Below are 26,791 nucleotides of genomic sequence, written 5' to 3' on the forward strand. Positions count from 1 at the left end.
ACAAGCCCAGGCTAACCTGCTAAATGATGAGAAAAATGTGATTATCACCCCAATCGACATTGCACCAAACAGCCAGACAAATAAGAAAGGTCTCCTGAGACCAACTGACCAGCAAACCATCAGACATGGTTGAGGCCATGCCGCCCCCAGCTGAGCTGACAAAGACTGTCCAGAGAGTCCAACAGATTGTGAGAAAAATCTTTAAGCCACTTAGTTTTGAGGGTTTCGGTTTGATTTGCAGCAAAATAACTGATATAGATAGGTTACAAACTTTTTACAAAAATCCATTTCTATTCTCAAACAGAATTTTATTTCATACAGTTTGATTGATATTATACCACTAACATCAGAAAAATGAAATGACCTACAAGACAATATATAATTCTACCATGTCTTCAGATTCTTCAGGCAATCGGCAGGGATATAGATGAAGACGAAATATAGAATTATGCAAGTAAAAAGAATTCCAAAATCAACAGGATGTCTTGATCCTTTTGTCAGTATTGTGTGTGTGCATGTGCACGTGCATGTGTGTATACATATATACCCATACACACACAAAAAAATCAAGTTAACATGTTTCAAGGATAAAGGCTAAACAAATGCAAAAATGAATTTCTGTGAAAACTAGAGTATTATCACAAAGATAAGCATTATCACTATAAAGATCATAGAAACAGCTACATCTTACCTATACTGTCCTCTTTTAGTTTCTACAGAATTTAGGGCAAATTCTTTTCGCTTCTCTGGTTTTAATTAAACAAACAAACAAACAAAACTGGTCTGCAGAAAACAACTTCCTCAGTCTTCTAAGCTCTTAAAAAAACAAGCAAAGTAAAAATCCAGTTTGGGGAAACATCAAATGACCAGTTCAGGAAAGCTTTTCGCTAGATACTCCTCTTCATACCATAGGAATGGCTGGATCTGGAGGATACTGAGGTAAAGGCACATGGACCGTGCACAGGCAGCTTCCTGCCACGAAATCTAAAGCTGCAGAACTAAAAGCAGTCCTTGGGCTTCCCTGGTGGCACAGTGGTTAAGAATCCAGCTGCCAATGCAGGGGACAGCGTTCGAGCCCTGGTCCGGGAAGATCCCACATGCCGCGGAGCAGCTAAGCCCATGCACCACAACAACTGAGCCCACGAGCCACAACTACTGAGCCCGCATGCTACAAAGACTGAAACCCGCACGTCTAGAGCCCATGCTCCACAACAAGAAGCCACTGCAATGAGAAGCCCGTGCACCACAACAAAGAGTAGTCCCCGCTCACCACAACTAGGGAGCAGCAGCGAAGACCCAACACAGCCTAATTAATTAATTAATTAATTATTTAAAAGCAGTCCTTGCAGATCACATTAGATAGGGGGCCAGAGCCACAACTGGTAACAAAGAGGATGCATCTGCCTAGAGTTTCCTCTGTGCCATACATATTATCCAAGAACCCTAAGAGGTAATAGCAACCAGGGTAGGTGGCACTTCAAGGACTTGAGACCCACAACCTAGCCACACACTGTTCCATTCCTGGCACTGTTGTGTAACCTGGCACTGAGTAACCTTAAAACCCTAAGTTACTCCTATCTATGTTTGTTTAAGTTGAGAAAGTTCGGGATAGTTGATCACTAAAAGATCCCTTTGAAACTTTCTTCACTTTTTTCCTCTTTCCAAACTAGAATGTCAATTATTACTTACAATACCGAAAGTTTAGCACAAATAAATGTGAAAATTGGCTGATCTTTGACCTAAGCAGTCTCTGCTCTGAGAATGAGTAACAATGCACCAGACTTAGATGGGCCTACATTCACTTCCAAGAGCCAGCGGACTGGATTCTGCCTCTGCTTTTTTTGCAGTACGCAGGCCTGTCACCGCTGTGGCCTCTCCCATTGCGGAGCACAGGCTCCGGACGCGCAGGCTCAGCAGCCATGGCTCACAGGCCCCGCCGCTCCGCAGCACGTGGGATCTTCCCGGACCAGGGCACGAACCCGTGTCCCCTGCATTGGCAGGCGGACTCTCAACCACTGCGCCACCAGGGAAGCCCTGTCTCTGCTTTTAAAATAATCTATATTCCACAACACAGAGAAGGGTAGGAAATAGAAAGTAGCTCAATATATGCACTGGTCTGCTCATTTTCTCACATAATCACATATTTAACTGATGATTCCTTTGTATCACAATATATTTAATAGCCAACATTTATTCAGCACCTTCCACATGATGAATCCAATGCTAAGCATTAAAGCATTACTGCATAAAGCAAGAAGACAATTTTAAGTGATGTTCAAGTAAGAGAACTATTGTATGGACTGGAAAAATACATAGCGAAATTCATTTCACTTCCAAAATAAATCCACGGTAAAAAGGACAACAGAATCTTAATTATTTCACTGATTTTCTTTAAAAAAAAAAAAAAACACAGATAAATAGAAGCTGAAATTTAACCTCTAGCATTCACATCAAGAAAGTAATTTATTCTTAATATTCCCAAGAGGTTTCATTATATTCTTATCTCTTTATTTCAAACCTATAGCAAAATGAGGAACAAAGAACAGAAACTTGCCTAAAACATATAATTAAAAGTTAAAATAAAAAAACTAAAACCTCTTACCTGAGCATGAAAATTGGACATAGTTGTTGTCTCTATATCCTTCTTTCCCAATATCTCCATTTTCACTGGTGAATTGGGAAAATTAAATGAAAAGTAGTCTAAAAAATCAGGTAAATAAGTAGCTGCCCCATGAACAATACCCATTACATAGAAAGCTGCAGAGTTCTCGTTTTCACTGAACACCAGACCCACAAACTCTTCTGCAAACCTCTCCATCTCCACAGGAGACAGGTGGGAGAGTTCATTGCTGTAGGCGTGGATAACTGATGCACCTCCATTAGGCTGGTGCTCAATATGAATGAGCTGTTTGAACTCCAAAGTGTCCAACCTTTTGAGGTTGTTCTGAACCCGTGGCTCCTTTAATGAGACAAATGGAAACTCACTGTTCTCTGGAATTTTGGAATCATAGTTCTTGGTATCCAAATTCTTTCCACTGTAATCCTTTATGTTATCACTTAGGATGCCTTTGGCTTCTTGATCTTCAACATCAGACAGCAATCCTGAGCAGATGGTTTGAATAGATTTGCTATACATTTTTGGACGCTTCCGTTTTTCATTCTCTTTGTGTTTCTTTTTCTTCTTCTTCTTTGCCTTCTTAATTTGTAAGTCTTCTACACTTGTTTTTGGTTTCTCCTTCCCACCTGTTGGGAAACATTTTTTTTGAAACTCTGTATTTTAGTTTCTTTAAAAACCATGCTTTAGGAATTGTTTTATAATAAATAAGCAAAATTCACTCAGAATGAAGTTTATATTTGGGGCTTGTTTTACACAGTATTGACAATCATAATTTAGTCAGGTTCTTTCCCTCTCTCTCCACACACACAGGCACACACACACAGAGGAAGGCTTAAGAAAAAGTTATGCCTAGAGTGCATGGTACCATTCTGACATGTAGCAGATGCTCAATCAGTATTTACTGAAGTAACGAAACGAATGCTTTAGAAACCATAATCTTCAAATTCTAAATACAGAAAGTCAGAAATGGAAAGATGAACAAAAGTCAATATGAACAATGCCCTGCAGATGTTTTCCATCGATATATATCATTTTTACTTTAAATTCTTAAAAATTGCATATAGGTGTCAAGACTTACAAATCATAAAAGGAGAAAAATACTTGCATAGTGTATCAGCAACAAACATAGCAATTCCTTAGCTTTTTACCATGTGTCCTCCTTGGTAAAGTACTCTTTCATCCTAAATGGGCTATGTTAGATCTACTAGAGCCTACAAAGTTTCCAGTGACGACCTAACAAGGTACCATAAGAGATGACAAAATTAGAATCATTTATCATGTCCTAAGTACAAATGATATCCATGTACTGGTAAAGAGAGACATTTAAAAAAGGAAAGAAAGAAAGAAAAAGACATGGGTCATAGTAAGTTTATATATTAATGAGTTTCTGTAACCAAAGGCAAGTAGACCCCGGGCTCAGTAATTCAGAAATCCAAAGAATAAAAGATTAATCCACAGAGGCTATACAGCTATAGAATTTAAGTGTACATATATAAATACAACATTATCACAGTATACTTATTTCTATACGATAAGAAAAATAGAAAAGAGTAAACATCCTCACGAGAAAATATTATGCTTCCTAAGATAATATGAAAAAAGCCATTAAGATAACAGTTGAGGAAAGAAGGCATTCACTGTTTCCATCTGTTATTTCACTTTTATAGATAACCTGTCATGAATTAAGTTTTCTCAACCTGCTTCTTTAGCCAAATTCTTCCATCCTCACATATCTCTATTATTCTTTTCTGTCTCTGGTGAATGAGATGTCCTGCCTACTTCCCCAAAATAAGTCCATCCCATCAACTCCAAAACCCTTGCTTAAAGTTCTCTATCCTCTTCTTTTGACCATCAAACTTCTTATAAAAAACTGCAATGCCCAGTGCCTTTCCTTTATTAACTGACCATTCTTATCCCCTAAATTCTGGGTCTGCTTCCAGTCTACTCAAATTTACTTTCCCAGAATGTTCATATATCAAATCCAATGATATTCTCTCAAATCGCTCTTCCTGATCTCTCCAATGTTTTATGTAATTACCCAACTCATCCTTGATTATTTTTTACTTCCATGATACTACTGCCTTAATTTTTGGTCTAAAAGCCTCATGACTATCTCTCATCCTTAATGCGGGAGCCATATTAATCATTCTATACGCTTTATATATTGCTTTGATCATGTTCATCCCTTGACTCAACTGCTTTCAAGCGTTCTCAAATACAACCTCTTCAGTCTGGAATCCAGAGTCAATGCCCTCAAGTACGCCATGCTCTGGTCCAATCTGCACTACTTACAACTTCTTATGAAACATACCTAGTCCTACTTTATCTTCCTACTACTGGCAAAGGCATTTTCTTTCCCTAAAATATCCTTGCCCTGCCTAGTACTTACCACTGAACTCTTTCTTACCCATCCTTTAAAGACTACTCTTACATCATCTTCTTTATTTTGTTTTCCCTCATCTTTGTAGCTGGAACTGAAATCACTTCACTCTAAGCTCATGTTATTATATATTCTATATCTATGAATATGGTCATATAAAGTTATTATTTTTTCATTCATAGGATGCCTGTATAATATATGTCCTTCAGGATACTGTATGAGTGAAACAAGTAACTTTGATGAATTCAGAGTGAAACACTTTTTTTTACCAATCATCAAATCCCTCCTGGCATCTAGTACACTGCTACAGATGAACATTTAATGACTCCATGAATGCAAAGATTTCTCTCACCAACAGACTACCTGAAGTTCATAGGTTTTTTCCCTTGTCTCCCATTCAGTCAGTTTTTCACCATATGAATACTATCACTAAATCCTAACCCTGAAACAACAACCATAAATATTCTCTCAAGTTCATAGCAATTCTTGAAAAAGCAAAGTTTAATGTTAATAATAAACTATCTCTTCTAAAAATTGGTATCATTATGAAAAGCAAAACTAAAAATCTGTCAACATTATTGATTATGCAGGTTTGCAAAGTCATAAAATACAACACTTAATACAGTGTTAATTTTCTCGAGTCTATATGTAAGTAGTTTTAAAATATATTAACAAATTCATACTTGCTACCCAGGTATAAACTATCAAAACATCAGATTCAGGTTAAAATCTTAGGAAAAAATTAATAGTAAAAAGTTAAGGGCTTCCCTGGTGGCGCAGTGGTTGAGAGTCCGCCTGCCGATACAGGGGACGCAGGTTCGTGCCCCGGTTCGGGAAGATCCCACATGCCGCGGAGCGGCGGGGCCCGTGAGCCATGGCCGCTGAGCCTGCGCGTCTGGAGCCTGTGCTCCGCAACGGGAGACGCCACAGCAGTGAGAGGCCCGCGTACCGCAAAAAAAAAAAACAAAAAAAAACTGGGAGTTAATCAAAATGAAAGATAAAAGAGGTTTATAGTCAATATATGTAAGTAAAATCCAAATGAGTCAAGCAAAAAAGACAGTAGTGTATTAAAAAACAGGACTTAGGGCTTCCCTGGTGGCGCAGTGGTTGAGAGTCCGCCTGCCGATGCAGGGGACACGGGTTCGTGCCCCGGTCAGGGAAGATCCCACATGGCCGCTGAGCCTGCGCATCTGGAGCCTGTGCTCCGCAATGGGAGAGGCCACAACAGTGAGAGGCCCGCGTAACGCAAAAAAAAAGAGTAGGTTCTTTAGGGCTTCCCTGGTGGCGCAGTGGTTGAGAGTCTGCCTGCCGATGCAGGGGACATGGGTTCGTGCCCCAGCCCAGGAGGATCCCGCATGCCGCGGAGCGGCTGGGCCCGTGAGCCATGGCTGCTGAGCCTGCGCGAACCGAGCCTGTGCTCCGCAAAGGGAGAGGCCACAACAGTGAGAGGCCCGCGTACCAAAAAAAAAAAACAAAAAAAAACCCAGAAAAAAACAGGACTTAAAGTTTAACGGGCTTAGGTATAATTAATAACTAAACTGGAAATACATGTAAAATTGTACAAATTAAATGGTTTGCCAAAATAAGCAGAATTTCATTTGAATGAAAAAATAAGCTTAATATCCTATTATATTTACAACTAACACATATTTTAAAGTTAAAATAGTAAATATCCAGTCATGTTACTTTAAAACAAAATAGGTACAACAGTTTGTCTATTTCTTAGTCACAAGGATGGATGAAAACAGTAGTAGTATAATAGAAACTGGAAAATACAAACTAATAAGAAATTAGTCAAGAGACTATTATATTGAGCATCAAGTAATTAAACTTCCATGACAAACTACTCTGTAATTAAATACTAAAGTGAGCACAGTGTGCAGAAAAGAGTTAAACATAACACATCTGAGACTGCTATCCTTAGGCCTGCTTGCAAGGGTGGCCTCTGGCTGGTATCTGAGAACTTGTATTCTGGGAAGGTTACTACCATTCCTTGATAAGAGTGGCTCAGTGTACCTGAACTGTTTGTGCAAACAATATGGTTTACACTGAACACCTGTTTTCCTTCTGGAATTTTGCTACATGCTACACAGGGGGTGCCTATGTGACCAGCTCCCAGTAGGCACCCTGACTATTGAGTTTCTAATGAGCTTCCCTGGTAGACAACATTTCACATATTTTATCACAATTCACTGCTGGAAGAATTAAGTGCATCCTTTGTGACTCCACTAGGAGAGGACTCTTGGAAGCTTGTGCCTAGCTTCCTCCAGAAATTGCCACATGTTGCCTTTTCTCCTTACTAATTTTACTTTATATACTCCACTATAATAAATCACAGCCATGAGTACAAATTTATGCTGAGTCTTGTGAATCCTCCCAGCAAATCATCAAACCTGGGGGTAGTCTTGGGGATCCCCCCTCAGTGGGTACAGGTAAAATGCATTCTTTACATTTAAATCAAATCAAGGCACTAGCCTTTACTAGGTAATTTTTTTTAAAGTTTTATACAATCTCTCACTCATTTAATGTCTTGGAATGATACATGAAATGCAACAGATACATATGTAGGAAATTTTTAAATACTTAAGGAGATAAGATCATTTTGAATGCTAATGTTTTTCTCTTATACTAAAAGGTATTTAAAGTACATATTTACTCTAAATTCATAATTCTTCAAACGGAGCCCAATAAATCAGAACTACAGTGTTTTTTTTAAAGGATCCTGGTAAATACCTATAACGGAAAGAATTGCTAAGTAATATGGACCCTCGAAAAGTATAAAAGTATAAGGTTGATGGGAGACACTCCCCACAAAGAGCCACACACATATGCATAGTGGACCTCAAACACACACATATACACACACACACCAAGCAGACACACACATGCACAGATAGCCAAAGAGAGAATCTGACACAGAGAGAAACGGAGACACACACACAATCAGAAGAAAGAAGAACTCATACAGAGACAGAAAAAAACCACACACAAACAGATTAAAAAAACAGCATGCGTTGTTAATGGCAAATTATTTTTTAAAAATCTTTAAAAATCACAAAATCACTGGAATTAATTTCCACTCCTAACCTTAGTATATTTTTAGTGTGAATAAAGGAAAAATAAAGGTTGCCCAGAGATACTGGATATGATTTCATATCTAATATGGGAAGTAATATATATATATATATATATATAAAATTCCATTATCATACACAGAAAGCAGTAATTAGCTTAGCTATTTTCAACCTTTGGTCTTTGGGGAATGACTTTCCTTTTTTGACACAGCAACATCTTCGCTCCTCCTGTCATGAATTACCTACCTGTGACCTTTAGTACACTACCAATAACCTTGAACACTGGCTTCTTTTCATCCCCTTTCTACCTGCTCGTCAGCAAGCTTCACTGATATGCTATAATGATAAAATTTACTCTCAAGAATACTATAATCATAACATCCATGTTCTCACACCTTATCAATAAACAACATAAAACGGCTGAAACACATAAGTGTACTCAGAAAAAGTAGTTGGTAGACATTAGATATAAAAGGATGAGCTAAATAAGCTTATGTTTCAAATTTATTTGTTCCTTTAAACTGTTTCTAATAAAGCAAACTCCTATTTTATCAGTGAAAAACATTTACAAGATTTCTGCATCAATAAAACATTTCTGGCATGTATATAATCATGTACATATTTCTAGTCATAACACAGTTTTTAATGAAAATGTGGAAGAAATAAGACTGGTGTGGAGTTAACAGTTAGTTACTTTATTTTTTTCCCCCTTTTAAAAAAAATTTCTTTTTTTTTTGGCCGTGCCCCGCAGCATGCGGGACCTTAGTTCCTGGACTAGGATCAAACCGTGCCCCCTGCAATGGAAGCACAGACTCTTAACCACTGGGCCACCAGGGAAGTCCCATGGAGTGAGAGTTAGCATCTACTGTCAGATATTCAAGTGTCATCACCAATCAATCAATGCCTGCGTCTGCCATAGCTTGCAATTGTTAGCATTATCAGAAGGAGAAAATTTTAAGGAGAGAATAAAAGTTGAAAGCCGTAAGAGAAAAAGGGACATAAAGTAGTAAATAATAGGATACTTACTGCCCCCACTTAACTGATTCTCTTGTTGCTCCAGGACACCAGTAACAAAGGATGCCTTTCCCTGATCATAAGGCTCACTTGGGAAATGGCCGGCCACACAAGCAGAACAAATTGTTTTTGCCAGATGGTAACAATAGCTTACACTTACTCAGTGCTTACCATGGGACAGGCACAATTTCTCAAATTAATCATGTTTTTATTCATTTAATTATCTATATACTACCCACTAGGAGGGGAGATAGTTTTGTCATTGTTTTTAATCACAAGAGTTAATCTTTCATGTGTTTATAAGTAACATTCATAGCTACTTATTGAATACCTGAGGGCTAGACAACTGTACTTGGCACTTCCCCCTTACTTTACCTCATTTAATCTCTGCAACCCTGTAAGACAGTAATTAAATTATTATTTACCTCCATTTTACAATAAATAGATTTTCCTATGGTCATCCCAGAGGTCACCAATTTATTTCCAAATCTATCTCTTTTTTTCCCCTCTATCATCACTAGGTTTTAGTTTAGCTCGGTTCAAAATACCTCTTAAATTTTTCATTTACTTCAAAGTCAAGGTTACCACTGTATATTACTGGAAAATCTCCACTTTTCAGGCTATTTAAAATTCTGATTGCACATGTAATTTCTACGTTCACATACTTCACATTAATCGTATGTTAGGAATCTAACATTCAACCAAGTGACAGGAATTTACATCACTGTACAAACGGATAACAAAATGACTATATGACTAAACCAATAAAAAATGACTATTTGACTAAACCAAGAGGGTAAAGGTAAGAAAACATTTCAAGTGTTAATCATTAGCTGCTGTAGAGCACTAGTGTGATTATATTCAACTCCTGCCTCAAAGGCTTACAGTCTATTTAGACAACATAGATAAAACACACTGGCAAAAAAATAGAACAAAAGGACCATGAGCATTCACCAAGTAGCCATCAACTTAAGCTCTGACATGTTTCTTCAAGGTCAAAAGAATTTTATAGAAAATAAAGTTCTGACAAGTAGAAAATAGAGCTTAGACAAAGTGCCACCAAAGAACATCTGGAAACATGACAAAGAATGAAATGAAATTATAGAATCTAATACTGTTTACCTTAAATAATATAAATTAACCAGTAATTTCATTGCACCTACAGTGCTATGGCCTTTTCTCCCTTATGCAGATAGAAAGGCTTATCCACACATAAATTCAATATGAAATTAATCAAAGTCAACGTGTTCTGATCCACAAATTGTTAACTTGATGAGGCAGCAAATGAATTTGCTAGCTATCTAGCAACCAAATGCCACTGATTCTTCTTACCTTGCTATCTGAGTGAATTTAAAACTATCCTTCTATCACAAATTCTCTCTGGAAAAGTTCAGATTTATTGACAGGATTTATATTATTACCTCACCATCCACCCCTATGTATAAACAACAACTAAAAATAGTTGTAATGAGAAAAAACAGGAAACAAAAAGAGGATATTCTTAAGCATGCAAGAAACAAACAGTAAAACAACACCTTCTTATTTAGCTCAGAGTAAAATGCTCCCTCTAAATCCCAGACTATGCTATGGTGATTATCATCAAATATTGGTAAGATCTCTTCCTCCACCATAACTATCATGCTAAAAATTTCTTTAGCCTTTTATTTTAGATTATCTAAATATGGATAAAGACTAGTAATATAAACACAGAGTTAGAGAACCTATTTTCAAATAATTTAAGGAACCTTATAATTACCTTTAGTACTTTCTAATAACTCACTAAATAAATATACTAAAGACATATTACTACACAGATTAGAAAACCCCACTATTATATTTACCTTTCATAGTCTGACCACAAATGTTTATTCCCAGCAAAATTCAGCACCAAATAACATTTCTTACTTACTCACTAAGCCAATACATATATACTGAACAATGTAACACAGTACAACTGAAATCACTTAATATAAACTTACTTTTCAGCAAAATCTTTACTTCTCCATTTTCTTTCTTGATCTCATTCATTATTTTATGCTTCTTTTTTTCTCTTTCCTTTTCTTTATCCCTTTCTTTAATTTTGTCTTTGATTTTATCTAAAAGACAAAATAAATATTTAAAACTATTTTAAAATTTTATTTTTTTCATGAACTACAGTGAAATTTCTAGAATTACAACACACCAAGAAAATTAGAATGAAAAACAAACAGGCTTTTTTTTCTTTCTCTAAGGTTTTAGTTATTTATAAATTTCCTTTCATATATTGAACACCGGAATATATAATACATCATAAACTATCAAAATTTATCACTACACATTTTATCCTAAAGATTATTCTTCACATACTTCATGTCCAATACAACAACAAACTAACTTCAAATCACTTAAAGTAAGTGGCTAACTTTAATCGAGAGAGTAAACTACAACGGAAAAGGGGCTAATTTTGAAGCTGGGCATATCTGGATTGGTTAACATATAACACTGGAAAAAATACTCATTCTCAATATTCTAATATGTAAAATAATGGTTGATATCTTTCTCATGGGTTACTACAAGGACTAAATGAAGAAAGATATAAAATGACTACCCAGAGCCTGGTATATATATAAGACTAGACGTTAGTTCCCTTATACTTGCACCTTTTAAAAAAGATATGACTGACATGGCTAACTGGTGATATTATGATATTAAAATAAAGGGTATAGGAACTCTAAGAATCATTGACCTGCATTCTAAAAATTCAAACTTTGTGTATATAAAATTATTCGATGTTCTTTTTTTTTGTTTTTTTGTTGCGGTACGCGGGCCTTTCACTGTTGTGGCCTCTCTCGTTGCGGAGCACAGACTCCGGACGCACAGGCTCAGCGGCCATGGCTCACGGGCCTAGCCGCTCCGCGGCATGTGGGATCTTCCCGGACCTGGGCACGAACCCGTGTCCCCTGCATCGGCAGGCGGACTCTCAACCACTGCGCCACCAGGGAAGCCCTCGATGTCCTTTTAATTATTGTTGTTCAATCAAGCTCCTATGCACCCAGCAAAAGACGAAATGCAGAGGAGAATTTTAAAATAGTGATAAAATCCTTGTCTTCAAAAAGCTTACTACTGGTTACAAAGCTATGATGGAAACACACAAAACTGCAAAAAGCCTGTAATGTAACACCCAAGAGTATATAACATATATGCCAATTGCATAATTTCTTAAAATCCCTCCTTACTTCTCTTTCTATAAATACTACCCTAAGTTCAGGTCCTAGTCACCTAATGTTTAGATTACTGTCTTGATCAGCTCTGCAAACAGAAATATAATGGTTACCACATACGTAAATTTAAATTTTCTAGTAGTCACATTAGAAACAAAACAAAACTAGTGAAATTAATTTTAATAATATTTTATTTAGCCAATATATCTAAAACATCATTTCAACATGGAACCAATACTAAAAACTTACTGAGATATTTTACATTCCTTTTTTCATAATAAGATTTCAAATTCCAGTCTATATTTTACACTTATGGCACATTTCAATTCAAAGTAGCTCAACTTTAACTGTTCAAAAGCCACATGAGGACTTCCCTGGTGGCACAGTAGTTAAGAATCCACCTGCCAATGCAGGAGACATGGGTTCGAGCCCTGATCCGGGAAGATCCCACATGCCGCGGATCAACTAAGCCCATGCGCCACAACTACTGAGCCTGCGCTCTAGAGCTGGCAAGCCACAACTACTGAGCCCACGTGCCACAACTACTGAAGCCCGCTCGCCTAGAGCCCATGCTCCACAACAAGAGAAGCCACCGCAATGAGAAACCCGCATACCACAATGAAGAGCAGCCCCCGCTCGCTACAACTAGAGAAAGCCCGCATGCAGCAACGAAGGCCCAAAGCAGCCAAAAATTAAATTAATTAAAAAAAAAAAAAGCCACGAGTCTAGGGGCTACCGTACTGAACAACTCTCCAAACTACTTAACTAGATAATTCTCAAAAAAGTTAAATCTATGTATTTAATAAACATTTTAAAACTTATTAATTTAAAAAACACAAATTCAAACAACATATTTTCACCTATCAAACTGACAAAGTGCTTTTTTTAAAGTGATAATACTCAAAGCAGATGAGAGGACAGTTGATGGCTGAGCAAACTAAAACAGGGATTCACTGACTTAACAAATACACATTGCTGAGTATAAGAAAAAGTTAGGGACACAGAGATGAAAAAGCTAGATAAAGTCCTCATATGTTCATATACAGCTTATTCTAAAATTCTAGAATAGATTAAGCTGTTCTCACACTTCAGATTGGCTCACTGCTCTTACTTTTTGCTGTTTTAAAGTCCTTGAAAACATGTCATAGGCTGTCATCCAGCCATAAAATGTCAGTACAAATAGCTGGAGCTCAGACACATATATAAGTTAATATTGCCTAAGTAACTACACATTTTTAAATGAACTAGTTATATATCATTAACCACAACTGAAGAAAAGAGTCATCTGAAATGTCTCAGCATTTCTTTTCCCTATTAATCTTATTAACCTAAAAGTATTATTTCAATAATTATTAAACTTTTAAAAGTTTATTAAAGTATAATATACATACAGAAAAAAGCACGTAAGTATACAGTTCAATTTTCACAAAAATGAACAGCACCCGGAACCCATCTCAGGTACCCACTTCCAGTCTTTATTATGCAGCACGGCTAAGGGTAACCACGATCCTGACTTCCAACCCCACAGATTAAAATAACTATAGAATTTTAATGACATATATAAAGAATATGATATATGTCATTTTTTATATGTCAAATTTTTTTCAGAATAAAATTAAACTAGTTTCTCAGGAAATAAAACTATAATATAATATGACCCAATTTTTATAGACTTTATTTATAAATATACTTATTTATAGACATTATAGACTTTATTTTTTAGAGTAGTTTTAGGTTCCCAGCAAAATGGAACAGAAGACAGAGATTTCTCATATATACCTCCTGCCTCTACACATCACAATTTTTTAAAATTTATGATTAATATACACATTCAGAAAACAGACTGAAAGATAATACTGCAAATCATTAAAAGCCATTACTTTTATTTTTTTAACATCTTTATTGGAGTATAATTGCTTTACAATGGTGTGTTAGTTTCTGCTGTATAACGAAGTGAATCAGCTATACATATACATATATCCCCATATACCCTCCCTCTTGCGTCTCCCTCCCACCCTCCCTATCCCACCCCTCTAGGTGGTCACAAAGCACAGAGCTGATCTCTCTGTGCTATGCGGCTGCTTCCCACTAGCTATCTATTTTACATTTGGTAATGTATATATGTCAATGCCACTCTCTCACTTCGTCCCAGCTTATCCTTCCCCGTCCCCGTGTCCTCAAGTCCATTCTCTATGTCTGCGTCTTTATTTCTGTCCTGCCTCTAGGTTCTTCAGAACCTTTTTTTTTTTTAGATGCCATATATATGTGTTAGCATACAGTATTTGTTTTTCTCTTTCTGACTTACTTCACTCTGTAGGACAGACTCTAGGTCCATCCACCTCACTACAAATAACTCAATTTCATTTCTTTTTGTAAGCCATTACTTTTAAGTGGCAAAAAGTTTCTAAGTTTCTGCAATAGGAGCATATTAGTTTTGTAATACAGGAAAAGGGGTTTTGAAATATGCCTTTAAGTATGGTATTAAATAGTTCAAGTAAAAATAAGTTGAAGGTGTGAAGTCATTATACAAAAAACACCTATGGAAACAAAAACAGTGGCATAGTCAAGACTATAAGAGTGACTGACAACATAACTGCATTTACCTCCTACCCTATACTACACCCAAAACCTTCAAAGCAAAGGAAGCAAAAACAAATCAGTCTATATATACATAGTAGAAAAGCATTTCTTTATCTTTTTTTTAAATAAAGACTTTATATTTTTTGGCTGCGTCGGGTCTTAGTTGCGGCACGTGGGTTTCTCTCTAGTTGTGGCCTGAAGGGTTTTCTCTCTCTAGTTGTGGCACCGGAGCTCCAGAGCGCATAGGCTCTGTAGTTTGTGGCACGCATGCTCTCTAGTTGGGGCCATAACAAGTCAGAACCTCGCTGTCTATAAAACCTCAAGTCTGCTGCTACCACACTGTCATGCATTCATATTTATAAAAGCCACTTCGAGGTCTTTTCACAAGGAAAAGACTCCCTGGCATCAAGTTTACAGTTATACATTGTTCTTTAACAAGTGTCATTCTTAAGTTTTTACTTCTTTTCATGACCATGAATTTGTACAGTTTTATCCTTCATGATTTAATCTAAGGCTTGGAAAGAATTTCTAGCTCATCTTCCCATCACAATTCTTAGAATAAAAGTGAGAATTATTCCACCATAAGAACAACAAATTATCTGTTTTGAAAAGCCCAATTTAACATAAGGACACTTTTTATTCGAAAATACAAAGGGGGATAGGGGACAGACGGAACACAGATGCTAAGAGACCCATGATATGATTTGAATTTAAAGATGCAAAAGGAATCTAAGAATGGAGGGAAAGAGAAGGAATAAATAAGTCATTATCAACTCACAACATACTTTAAATTATATATGTGGAAAAACACACATGGGCTAAAGACATACCTTATACGTAGAAGTTAAGATATAAAAAAGAAAGCTGATGAAAATAATTTCAAACAAAATATAAATGGGATTTTCAAACATATGGTCAACTTATGATTTAGCAGTATATGCCACATATGCATCAATGTAACATGTATTTCACTCACCCAATACACTTCTATTAAGCATTTACGTGTATGAGATAAAAATGAGTAATAGTGCTGCACTAAAGAATCTTAAAATCGACAAGGTATCAGTTGATTTTTATTATAAGTACCACTTTGGAAACCAGTTCTTAAATAACAAAATAAATGTTTTCATCTGATTATAATAAAATTCACTTGTCTCCACAAGTATTAATGTCATTATAATAATGTAGGGATGAAAAACACACACACACACAAGTATTATATGAACTGCTCCAGTAAGAAAGCAAAACATAAAACGCTTTGTAAATACTTTTAAGAGACTGATCAAATAATACATCAACAAACCATTCATCTGGAATCTTCAGAATTAATTCACAGATTTCCAGATAACAGGAGATTGCCACCCATTTTTTAACAGTTCTAATTACTTTAAAAAATGTACTACATACATCCCTGCTTTCAAAAATATAAGAAATATAATTTACTCTTTTCATTTTGACAAAAATTTTAACTCTCACTGTCATCCTCATATTGACCTCAAAAACAGAAGAAAAAATTAACTGGTCAAAACTAAATAGCAGCTGAGAATCATTTCATTTTTATTGTCTCACCTGTCTCTTATCACTCCAGGTAAAAGACGTGACAGCTCTAACTTCTGGCAGTCACTGATAGGCTCATTCTCATTTGTTCTGTGCTAAGAAACTAGACCAGGTCCATTGTGCTATAATACAGCAAGCAGGTTCTCTATATCACACCGTATTCTAGTTAGTTACAAACATATCTTTCTTCTTAGCATCATTCCTAACCCCACCAGTGTACATTCCTTGAGGGTAGAGAAGGCTCTCCCTCAATAAATGCTTGTTCAATGCATGAAACGAGTCCTGTAATAAAAGTGAGAAATTACTGTTATTTTCTACAGTACATCATGACTTTCTCTCCAATAAGGTGCTCTAAGTTGATCTTTGTTAATCCTTCCTTCTTTTCCATGGCAAGGAAGGGAATTCTTAGTCCTGAAAGTCTTTCAGTAGTAGTTCTTCAAATGTATATCCCTTTTCTAACTGACTTGGTCATTTCTGACAAACAGTTCTAAGATTTAATACAGCTATTCCTCCAATAACAGTAGGGATCCAAAATTTTTCTGGGTAAGTCTCAATAAAGACAAATAATTTTCCCCAAAAGACAGTGGGCTGATTTCTTTTTTATGCAGAGTTCTTTTTATATAAAAAACTTTCACAATTTACCACCAAAAAAATTAAAAATAGAAAAATAAAATTTTAAAAAGAAAATAGGAAAAGATACAAAGGACACAAAACAAGCAAATTTCAAAGAATGCTAATGTCAAACATGAAGAAAAGCTCAATTAAAATAACATGAAATCATTTCTTCACCTATCAAATTGACCATTTTTATTGAGATACCACTGACAAACAGCACTGAATAAGCTTAACGTGTATACAGCATAATGATCTGACTTACATACAGGATGAACTGATTACCACAGTAAGTTTAGTGAATATCCATCATCTTACATGGACACAAAATTTTTTAAAAGACCATTTTTCTTAAAAATAACAGTAACCAGTGCTGCTTGGCAAAGGTGAAGCGAAATAGGCACTTCTACACAGTGATGAGCGTAAACTGATAGTCTTTACTGGAGAGCAATTTAACAATATGTTGGAAAAATATTAAAACTCATCATTCCTTTGATCCCACAATTCCACAACTAAGATTAATAAAAAGAAAACCAAGCCTGCACAAAAATACACATACAAGGGTCTTCATCCCACATTATTTTTAACAGTGAAAAACTGTAAATAACAAATGTTTAATAATGGAGATTGGTTAGATAAATTTGGTTATATTCAGAAATGGAAAATTATGAAGCCATTAAAAATCATGTTTAAATAACAGTTAACATCATGGGGGAAATGTTCATGATACGTTAGACGAAAACTGCAAGTTGATAAATGTAAATCTATAAAAGGATCCCAAATCTGACATATATATGTATACTGTGTGTATATATATAAACACACACACATATACACACATTTATGTGTATACGTCTGTATATGTATGTATACACACACACACATACGCACATACAGGGATCTTAAAACAAGGGAAATTGTTTATAAGTTTATATAAGAAAGAGTTGGACTTCCCAGTTCTCCCACCCTCACCCCAAACATTCAAGTGATCATTTCAATCTCACCCTTTAAGACAAACACTGAAACTTTCATTTTCTGGAGGAACTGAACAGGCCTCAAGGCTCAGGTACCCTAGGCAAGGCAAAGACAAGCTGATTGTACTTCCCTAAAATACTCAAGCTGAACTGAATCAGGAAATTTAAAAAACAAGAACTTTTAAAAATTAAAAAGACAGTAGCAAAACAGAAAGGCTTAATTAAAAGGTTGGAAGAGATAAAGTTTAGATAATCTTCCAAAAATCAGAGCAACAAGACAAAGAAGTGAAAAATAGCAAAAAATAAGGCAACACAAAGGATCTATTCAGGAGATCTAATATCAAATTAACTGAAATTTCAGAAAAAGAAACCAACTGCATAAGGAAGAAAAATATAAATAAATAAATATTTCCCATAAAAGATCAGTCTCCAGAATGAAGATTCTTCAAGGGATGAGTACAAAGAATGGACTTCACCACTGTAGCCCCTCTGGCCCCAAACTCACCAGGCACACCCTCATGAAATTTCAGTACACTGGGGATAAAGAAAAGATCTTAAAAGCCTCCAGAAGAAGCGGAAAAAAAAAAAAAAAGATCGCATATAAAAGATCAGGTAACAGTGTGGAACTGGACTCCGTCAATGCAACAGTAGACGCTAGAAAGTAATACAGCAGTAACTTCAAAATTCGTAATGAAAATATTTTTTAACCTAGAATTCTAAAATCTGCCAAACTATCAATCAAGCATGATGGAAGACATTTTCAGACAAGCAAAAGTTCAAAATTTTTACCACACATGCATCCTTTCTGAGGAAGTTACATGAGGGCATGCTAAGTAAAAGGAGTAAACAAAGAAGGAAGAAGACATGAGACCCAGGAAACAAGGGACCCAGAGCACAGGAGAGCAACACAAGAAAATATCAGTATGAAAGCTATGTAGCTGGCTTAAAGGGTAACAGTTCAGGTCGAAACACAGGAATGGAGAACTGCAGAAACAAGGCTCCCCAGGAATAAAGGGGAATTGCCAGATTACCTCTTATCACACAACAGAGAATAAGACAGAAAATGAAGCAATAAGTATATATGTAAATGAAAAAGAGAGGCAATTTTTAGCTACATGAAAACCAAGAAAGCCATAGAGAAAAGGATCTCTGATCTGCACTGAACAGTATTTGCAAAGTCACAATAAGCCCTGATTATTGCTTCAACTAAGGTTTATGAAATTATCAGAGATAGGAAAGAAGCTAAATTTTAAAGTGCTAAATTCTTATTTACATTAACAAGAATGCAATATACGTCTAAAACTGATTGATTCAAAAATAAAAGGCAAAATGAGCATTTTATTTAGAAATTTGGAATTAAAAGGAGATGAGAATTAAGAATTACAGACGGGGGAGGGATGGATAGGGAGTTTGGATTAGCAGATGCAAATTATTATAAATAGAATGGATGAACGACAAGGTCCTACTGTATAGCACAGGGAAGTATATTCAATATCCTGTAAAAAACTATAATGGAAAAGAATGTGAAAAATAATATATATGTATATATATATATTTATGTATACCTGAATCACTTAGCTGTACAGCAGAAATTAACACAACATTGTAAATCAACTATACTTCAATAAAATAAATTTTTTAAAAAAGAGTTTACAGGGCTTCCCTGGTGGTGCACTGGTTAAGAATCCTCCTGCCAGTGCTGGAGACACGTAAGATCCCACATGCCATGGAGCAACTAAGCCCATGCACCACAACTACTGAGCCTGAGCTCTAGAGCCCGCAAGTCAACTACTGAGCCCACGTGCCACAACTACTGAAGCCCGTGCGCCTAGAGGCCATGCTCCACAATAAGAGAAGCCACAGCAATGAAAAGCCTGTGCACCACAAAGAAGAGCAGCCACCGCTCGCCGCAACCAGAGAAAGCCCACGCACAGCAACAAAGACCCAATGCAGCCAAAAATAAATAAATAAATTTATTTAAAAAAAAAAAAAGAGTTACAGCTGGACAGGGGGCTGGAGACAGGAATGGAGAGTGTTATGGCCATTTTTCACTATAAACCTTTCAGTATTATTTTATTTTTTAAATTAAATTTTATTTTAAAAATTTACAAAGCCATGGTCTTCCTCCCAAATACCCATAACCCCAGTCTAATCATGAGAAAAACATTAGACAAATCCCAATTGAGGGACATTTTACAAAATACCTGACTAGTATTCCTCAAACTGTCAAGGTCATCTAAAGCAAGAAAATTCTAAGAAACTACCATAGCCAAGAAGAGCCTAAACAGACATGATGACTAAATATAATGTGGTATCCTCATGCACCCCAATGTTCACTGCAGCGCTGTTTACAATAGCCAAGTCATGGAAGCAAACTAAATGTCCATCAATAGATGAATGGATAAAGAAGATGTGGTACATATATACTATGGAATATTACTCAGCCATTAAAAAGAATAAATTAATGCCATTTGCAGCAACATGGGTGGACCTGGAGATTATCATGCTAAGTGAAGTAAGTCAGACAGAGAAAGACAAATATCATATGACACTGCTTATATGCGGAATCTAAAAACATGATACAAATGAACTTATTTACAAAACAGAAACAGACTCATAGACTTAGAGAAGGAACTTATGGTTACCAGCGAGGGAGGGTGGGAAGGGGAAAGACTGGGAATTTGACATTGACACGTACACACTGCTATATTTAGAATAAATAACCAACAAGAACCTACTGTATAGCACAGGGAACTCTGCTCAGTACTCTGTAATAACCTAAATGGGAAAAGAATTTGAAAAAGAATAGATACATGTGTATGTATAACTGAAAAAAATTAAATTAAAAAATAAAACTCTACAGAGCAAAAATTAATTAATTAATTTAAAATGTGTTATCCTCAATAGGATCCTAGAACGGAAAAGGGAAATTAGGTAAAAACTAAGGAAATGTGAATAAAATATGGACTTTAGTTAATGATAATATATCAATACTGGTTCATTAAGTGTGGCAAATATACTATACAAATTTAAGATTTTTAATAATAGGAGAAAGTGAGTATAGCATATATGGGAACTCTGTACAAAGTTCCCAACTTTTCTGTAAATCTAAAACTATTCTAAAATTAAAAGCTTACTGAAATCTATACTTTATATAAATTTATAAAGGCAAAACGTAGTTAATTAAAAGAAAAACATACACACAGACACATACTGTACATGTGTATATAAATTTAACACTAATGGACAGAGCTCCAAGACACACTGTTAAGTTAAAAAGTACAAGTTACAGAAAAATGCATATAGGATATTTAGGTTTTAAAAAATAAACTGAATATTCTTTTCTGTGAGTGTATATATGTAAACATGTATATATGTAAATGCATAGCAGAAGGTCTGGAAGGACAGACACAAACACCTAAGGAACAAAGGGAGCTCTTGGTTTCTATTTCATGTACTTTTAAATTATTTAAAATTTCTGCAACAGAAAGGGATACATATTTATATATTACATGTGTAAATAAGTTGTTAGCCTAAATCTTCTCCCTGAAAGAACTGACAATTATTTTCAGACAAATATTTTTTAAGAAAGAATTAGAATCACTTAAGCCATATTAGAAGGAAAGAGATGAGTAAAAAACACTTCAAAATAAAACACTGAATTAATATACTAGAAAGTAACAAACACACACAAATAATCTTACTTTTTCCCAAGTCCTCCCTTCATTTACAACTATTCAAATGCATTTCTGCCTCACTTTACATACATTACCTCAAGGTTATTTTATAATTTAAAAAGAGAAGAACAAAAGAAAAAAAGAAAATATAACACAATTATAATTGTATACATATATGAATATGTATACATATATACATTTGTTAGATTTAATAGTTTTTAAGAGAAAGATAGAAATCCCACACAATATTAAGACTTATTAAACCACAGATTTTGTTATAAAGAGGGATATTCATACAGGCTCATTAGGTTTTTTTTAATATTTATTTTTATTTATTTATTTATTTGGCCGCCCGGGTATTTAGTTGCAGCACACAGGCTCTTCGTTGCCTCGTGAGAGATCTTCCTTGTGTCATGTGGGATCTTCAGCTATGGTATGCGGGATCTTTACTTGCATGTGAACTCTTAGTTGTGGCATGAGGGATCTAGTTCCTGACCAGGGATTGAACCTGGGCCCCCTGCATTGGGAGCACAGAGTCTTAGCCACTGGACCACCAGGGAAGTCCTCAGATTTTTTTTTTTTAAAATATAAGTGTCATAAAAATCCACACTGGCAGTTCTTAAGAAATGTTGGTAGAATTTCATGCTAAAGCTTTCAGCTGCAATACATTCGTGTAGCCCAACCTCAAATAGGCTTCATGTGATCACAGTTTTACTTGCTTTGTTATATGTGCCATAATTCACGCTGCAATAATGCAGTCCATGAAACTGATCGGTCTAGCAACAACACTGATATCCTCCTCTATTATCCTTCCCCACCCACGAATAAGTATAGCTGGAAATAGATCTGAGAACAAGCAGGAAGCAGGAGAATAAGAGAAGTGATACAGAATTGAAGTGGGGAGGCAGAAGGGAAAGTAAATTACAAAAATAAGAACATCAAGGGAAAGAAAAAGATGAAGGATACAATAAAAAGAGAAAGGACTGCACATACAGTGGATGGGGAAAGAAGACACTTATCACACCTCCTCCCCCAACAAAGTTAATCAAGACCACCAAATCCAATGTTTTCTCAGCCCTTTTTTCTCAGTCCTTAGTGCAACAGACATTATTGACCTCCAACTCAAAATTCTCCCTAAGTTGCAGTGAAACTGCACTATCCTACATGACTACTCAATAACTCACAATTTATCATCCCAAACCTGCACATTCCCCTAGGGTATACCCTAGGCATGCTTCCTCTCTTCTTTCTATTTCCTCTAAAAATGCAATCCTATGATTTAAACTATAACTTTAGGCAAATGAATCCCCAAACTAATCTCTCAACCCAACCCTTCTACCAAGTTCCACGCCTTCATCCCCATAAGAAATAGTTAACACCAAAATCATCATCTTTATCATATAACTAAGATTCAAGCTCTCCTTTTAATTCTCTCTTTATGTTAATGGCACAACATCCTACCATTAAAATTCAAAAAATTCTCAAAAACCTTTATAATACTTCCTTCTTCCATTTCCCCGTAACATTAAGTCACCTGCTCAGTTCAGTCTATTTTTCCATTAAAATGTCTATCTTCCTTTCAATTTCTATAGCTACCACCACCATTGATTCAATACCTTTTGAAAAAAAGTGATCTTCCTACCTAGAGTTTCTCTCCTCCCCACCAGTCCACTAAGCATAGAGTGACCAAATATTCCTTGAAAGTATAGTTTATCATGGCACTCTCCTCTGCTTTAAACAAACAAACCCTACCAAAAACAGAAAATTCCCATAGTATGCCATTCAAGAATCTTAGTCAAGACTCACCTTATCTTTTAATAATTTCTTCTACTACTCATCCACATGTATACATACAAAAAATTCCAGAATGTTTGATTCATCATTATTCAAATGTCTTACTCCAGTATTTCTGCTAATACCATTGAGCTGGAATGTCTTGCCCATCCCAACTCTGCCTACCAAAATCCTACACATCCTGAAAGATCTAGGTGAAATTCAGCTTCTTTCATTAAGCACTCCTAGATCCCTACAACTAGAAATGATCACTGCCTCTCTCTCTTACAATTTGAATTCTGATTGTGTAGCTGTTCCATCTGCCCTACTGGATTATAAACTCTTTTGTAGTTATCAATCTTACTCATCTTTGTTATCTTCTACAGAACCTAGAAGAGTGTTTTGCATATAAATGATGTTCAATATGAATGCAGTTTCCAGGGGAAAAAGAAGAAAATGGTTCAAGTAAATACAAACAAGTTGCTAGTGATAAGCATCTAAAGTGTCAGCAGTCACAGAAGACAAAAAAAAAGGTCAATATGCAGAAAAAAGAAACAAGATGAGTAACAATACAGAGCCTTGCTTACACTGCAGCTAATTATCTCTCCAATTAAATTATAAATACTCTAAAAGCAAGAAATATAAATAGGGCTTCCCTGGTGGCCCAGTGGTTGGAAGTCTGCCTGCCACTGCAGGGGACACGGGTTCGAGCCCTGGTCCGGGAAGATCCCGCATGCCGCAGAGCAACTAAGCCCGCGAGCCGCAACTACTTTAGCCAGCGCACCTAGAGCCCGTACTCGGAACAAGAGAAGCCACCGCAATGAGAAGGCCCCACTCGACGCAACTAAAGAAAGCCCATGTGCAGCAACGAAGACCCAACGCAGCCATAAATTAATTTTAAAAATGCTCCTTTCAAAAAAAGAGAGAAATATAAATAGCTTTCCTCCTTGCATTCCCCCCACAGTGCCAAGTGTACAGCAGGCAGTAAGTGCTTGTTGAATCCACATAAGAAAGAAGTACAGGACAAATTAGAGAAATCATAATGTAATATAAGAAAGTACATAAATTCTTTTATAAAACTCTAGAAATAAGCAGGGTATAGTGGAGATACAACAAGATAAGAATAAGATAGTGTTGGAGTGGGGCAGTTGTCAGAAAAGTTTCCACAGAATTTGTTTTTTCATAGGAACAACTTAGAAATCTCACCTACTATCCTCATTTTACAGAGCAAAAAGTTGGGTCTCAGAGCACTTAAAAGATTTTCCCAGGAACAGACACTAAATGGCAGAACCAGGACAACTCCTAATCAGGTCCCCTTGTTTCTAGTTAAAAACTCTTCTACCACACATTAGGAAAGAAAACCAATAACTATAAAGAGAATTATTTACCATGAATGTTTTTTGATATTTAAAAATAAGAGACAGTTTCTAACTCATAACCTGCACATATATAAGCACTACTTCTGGCTCTTCTGCATCAAGTCTTGCCCAGTAAATAGAGTTGTACGATAGGGGAAGAAATAATGTATAAACAGGCTACAGAAACTTGGAAGGAAAAGAAGAAAACTTTTCCTTCCTATTTAAGGGATGGCTGAGATCTGACCGGCATGAGGCAGATGGTATTTAAAACACCTGACTCCTCCTCTGGAGTTGTTTACCCATCCACACAGAGGGAAACTGCTGAAATCAGGGTGAATTGTCCTTATGGACATAACTGTAAAAACTGATACACTAAGAACCCCGAGATTTGACAGACTTATGCAGACCCAGTCGACTAAGAACACAAGGACTTGTGAACTGCTGAAATGAGGGAGTGTCATGGAGCTTCTGCTGCTTGTGCTTATATAATCAGGGGCAATAATAACTGACCTCTGAAGACTCCTTCTTTTCTAGTATTCCTTAATTCTATGTTTCTTTTTTTTTTATAACGGGGAAATAGTACAATGACTCATACAGTAACAACATTCTATGTTTTGTACAGCAGTGCAAAAGATGGTTCTGCCTCAAGATATGAAGAGGAAGTTCAAACTGTACAATTCTTATGTCTCCTACTACTCAGGAATAGGCCAAAAAAAAAAAGAAAGAAATCAAAAAAAGGAATAGGCAGGTTGCTTTGGCTAACATATTAGAGGCCAAAAGCAAAGAAAAGAAAAAAAAAGGGACAAAATGTTGAAAATGGGACAGTTTAAGACAGCTGGAGATGAAGAAACTTTAAATGGATTGTAATTCAGTAGTCTCCCCTTACCCTGGGGGGATATATTCTAAAACCGGTTGGATGCCTGAAATCACAAATAGTACTGAACCCTATGTATACTATGTTTTTCCTACAATACATACGATAAAGTTTAATTTATAAATTAGGTACAGCAAGAGAATATTCAAATTGCCAGCATCACTACTCTTATGCTTTGGGGCCATTATTAAGTAAAATAAGGGTACATGAATATGACGGTAGATCTGATAACTGAGATGGCTGCTAAGTGACTAACAGGTGGGTAGCACATGCAGTGTGTGGATGTGCTGGGCAAAGGCATGATTAACTAACTGGGAGGGATGGAGCAGGACAGTGCAAGATTTCATCATGCTACTCAGAACAGCACACAATTTACAACTTATGAATTGTTTATTTCTGGAATTTTCCATTTAATATTTTCAGACGGTGGTTGACCCCAAGTACCTGAAACCACAGAAAATGAAACCTCGGACAGGTGGTCTACTGTACGGTGGAAATAACGCAGGCTTTGCAGTTAGACATATTAAGTTCAAATTTCAGCTCTACCACCAACTGACCAACTGACACAAGCTACTGAATTGTGTTGTGCCTCAGCATTCTCATCTGTCAAAGACAACAGCATTTATCTTTTAGATTTTTTCAGAAGAATTAAAGGCAACATATGCATTATTTCCAACACATGCCCAGTATATTAAAGGCACTTGATAAATGTAGCCATTATTGTTAAAAACAAATAGAATTTTATTAGTAAAGCCTCTAGTAACATGCATAGAGTGACAAAATAGTATAGCAGTAGTAGTCCCAAGAACACCAAAAGAAAAGTAACAGGAAAACAAAAATACTTATATACCTACATGAAAGCCAAGCCAGGCATAACATGGAAGAGTGGTTTGGGCTCCCTCTCCTGCCATAGCAAAAGATTTCAAGCCAGGTTTTCTTCATTGACCTAGCAGGAAAAATTTGCCTCTAAAGCAGAAGTATAATTACTTCTTCTTTTTTCAATATATTGTAAAACAAAGATATTAAGTAGTGAGATATTATAATTGGTATCTAGGTTACAGAATTAAACCACTCTAGTCACTGAATCTTACACTATAGTTG

General features: G+C 36.0%; 2 protein-coding genes across 2 annotated transcripts in view; one reads left to right on the top strand and one right to left on the bottom strand.

Moving 5' to 3' along the window:
* The window catches only part of TMEM60 (transmembrane protein 60), a 200,722-nt gene that overhangs the window by 31,193 nt on the left and 142,738 nt on the right, over nt 1-26,791 (top strand). Inside the window, exon 2 of the transcript XR_009542030.1 lies at nt 26,114-26,382. The gene's annotated coding sequence lies outside the window, so the exon portion shown is untranslated. Of the gene's footprint in view, nt 1-26,113 lie in introns of the transcript that reaches the window.
* Nucleotides 1-26,791, bottom strand: part of RSBN1L (round spermatid basic protein 1 like) — a 62,048-nt gene that overhangs the window by 19,455 nt on the left and 15,802 nt on the right. Inside the window, exons 2-3 of the mRNA XM_060157216.1 lie at nt 11,065-11,181; nt 2,603-3,243 (exon numbers count right to left, since the gene is read on the bottom strand). Coding sequence (XP_060013199.1) covers nt 2,603-3,243; nt 11,065-11,181 — 758 coding nt within the window. The remainder of the gene's footprint in view (nt 1-2,602; nt 3,244-11,064; nt 11,182-26,791) is intronic.

The sequence above is a fragment of the Lagenorhynchus albirostris genome, chromosome 8 (genome assembly GCF_949774975.1).
Source record: "Lagenorhynchus albirostris chromosome 8, mLagAlb1.1, whole genome shotgun sequence".
Classification (NCBI taxonomy): Eukaryota; Metazoa; Chordata; class Mammalia; order Artiodactyla; family Delphinidae; genus Lagenorhynchus; species Lagenorhynchus albirostris.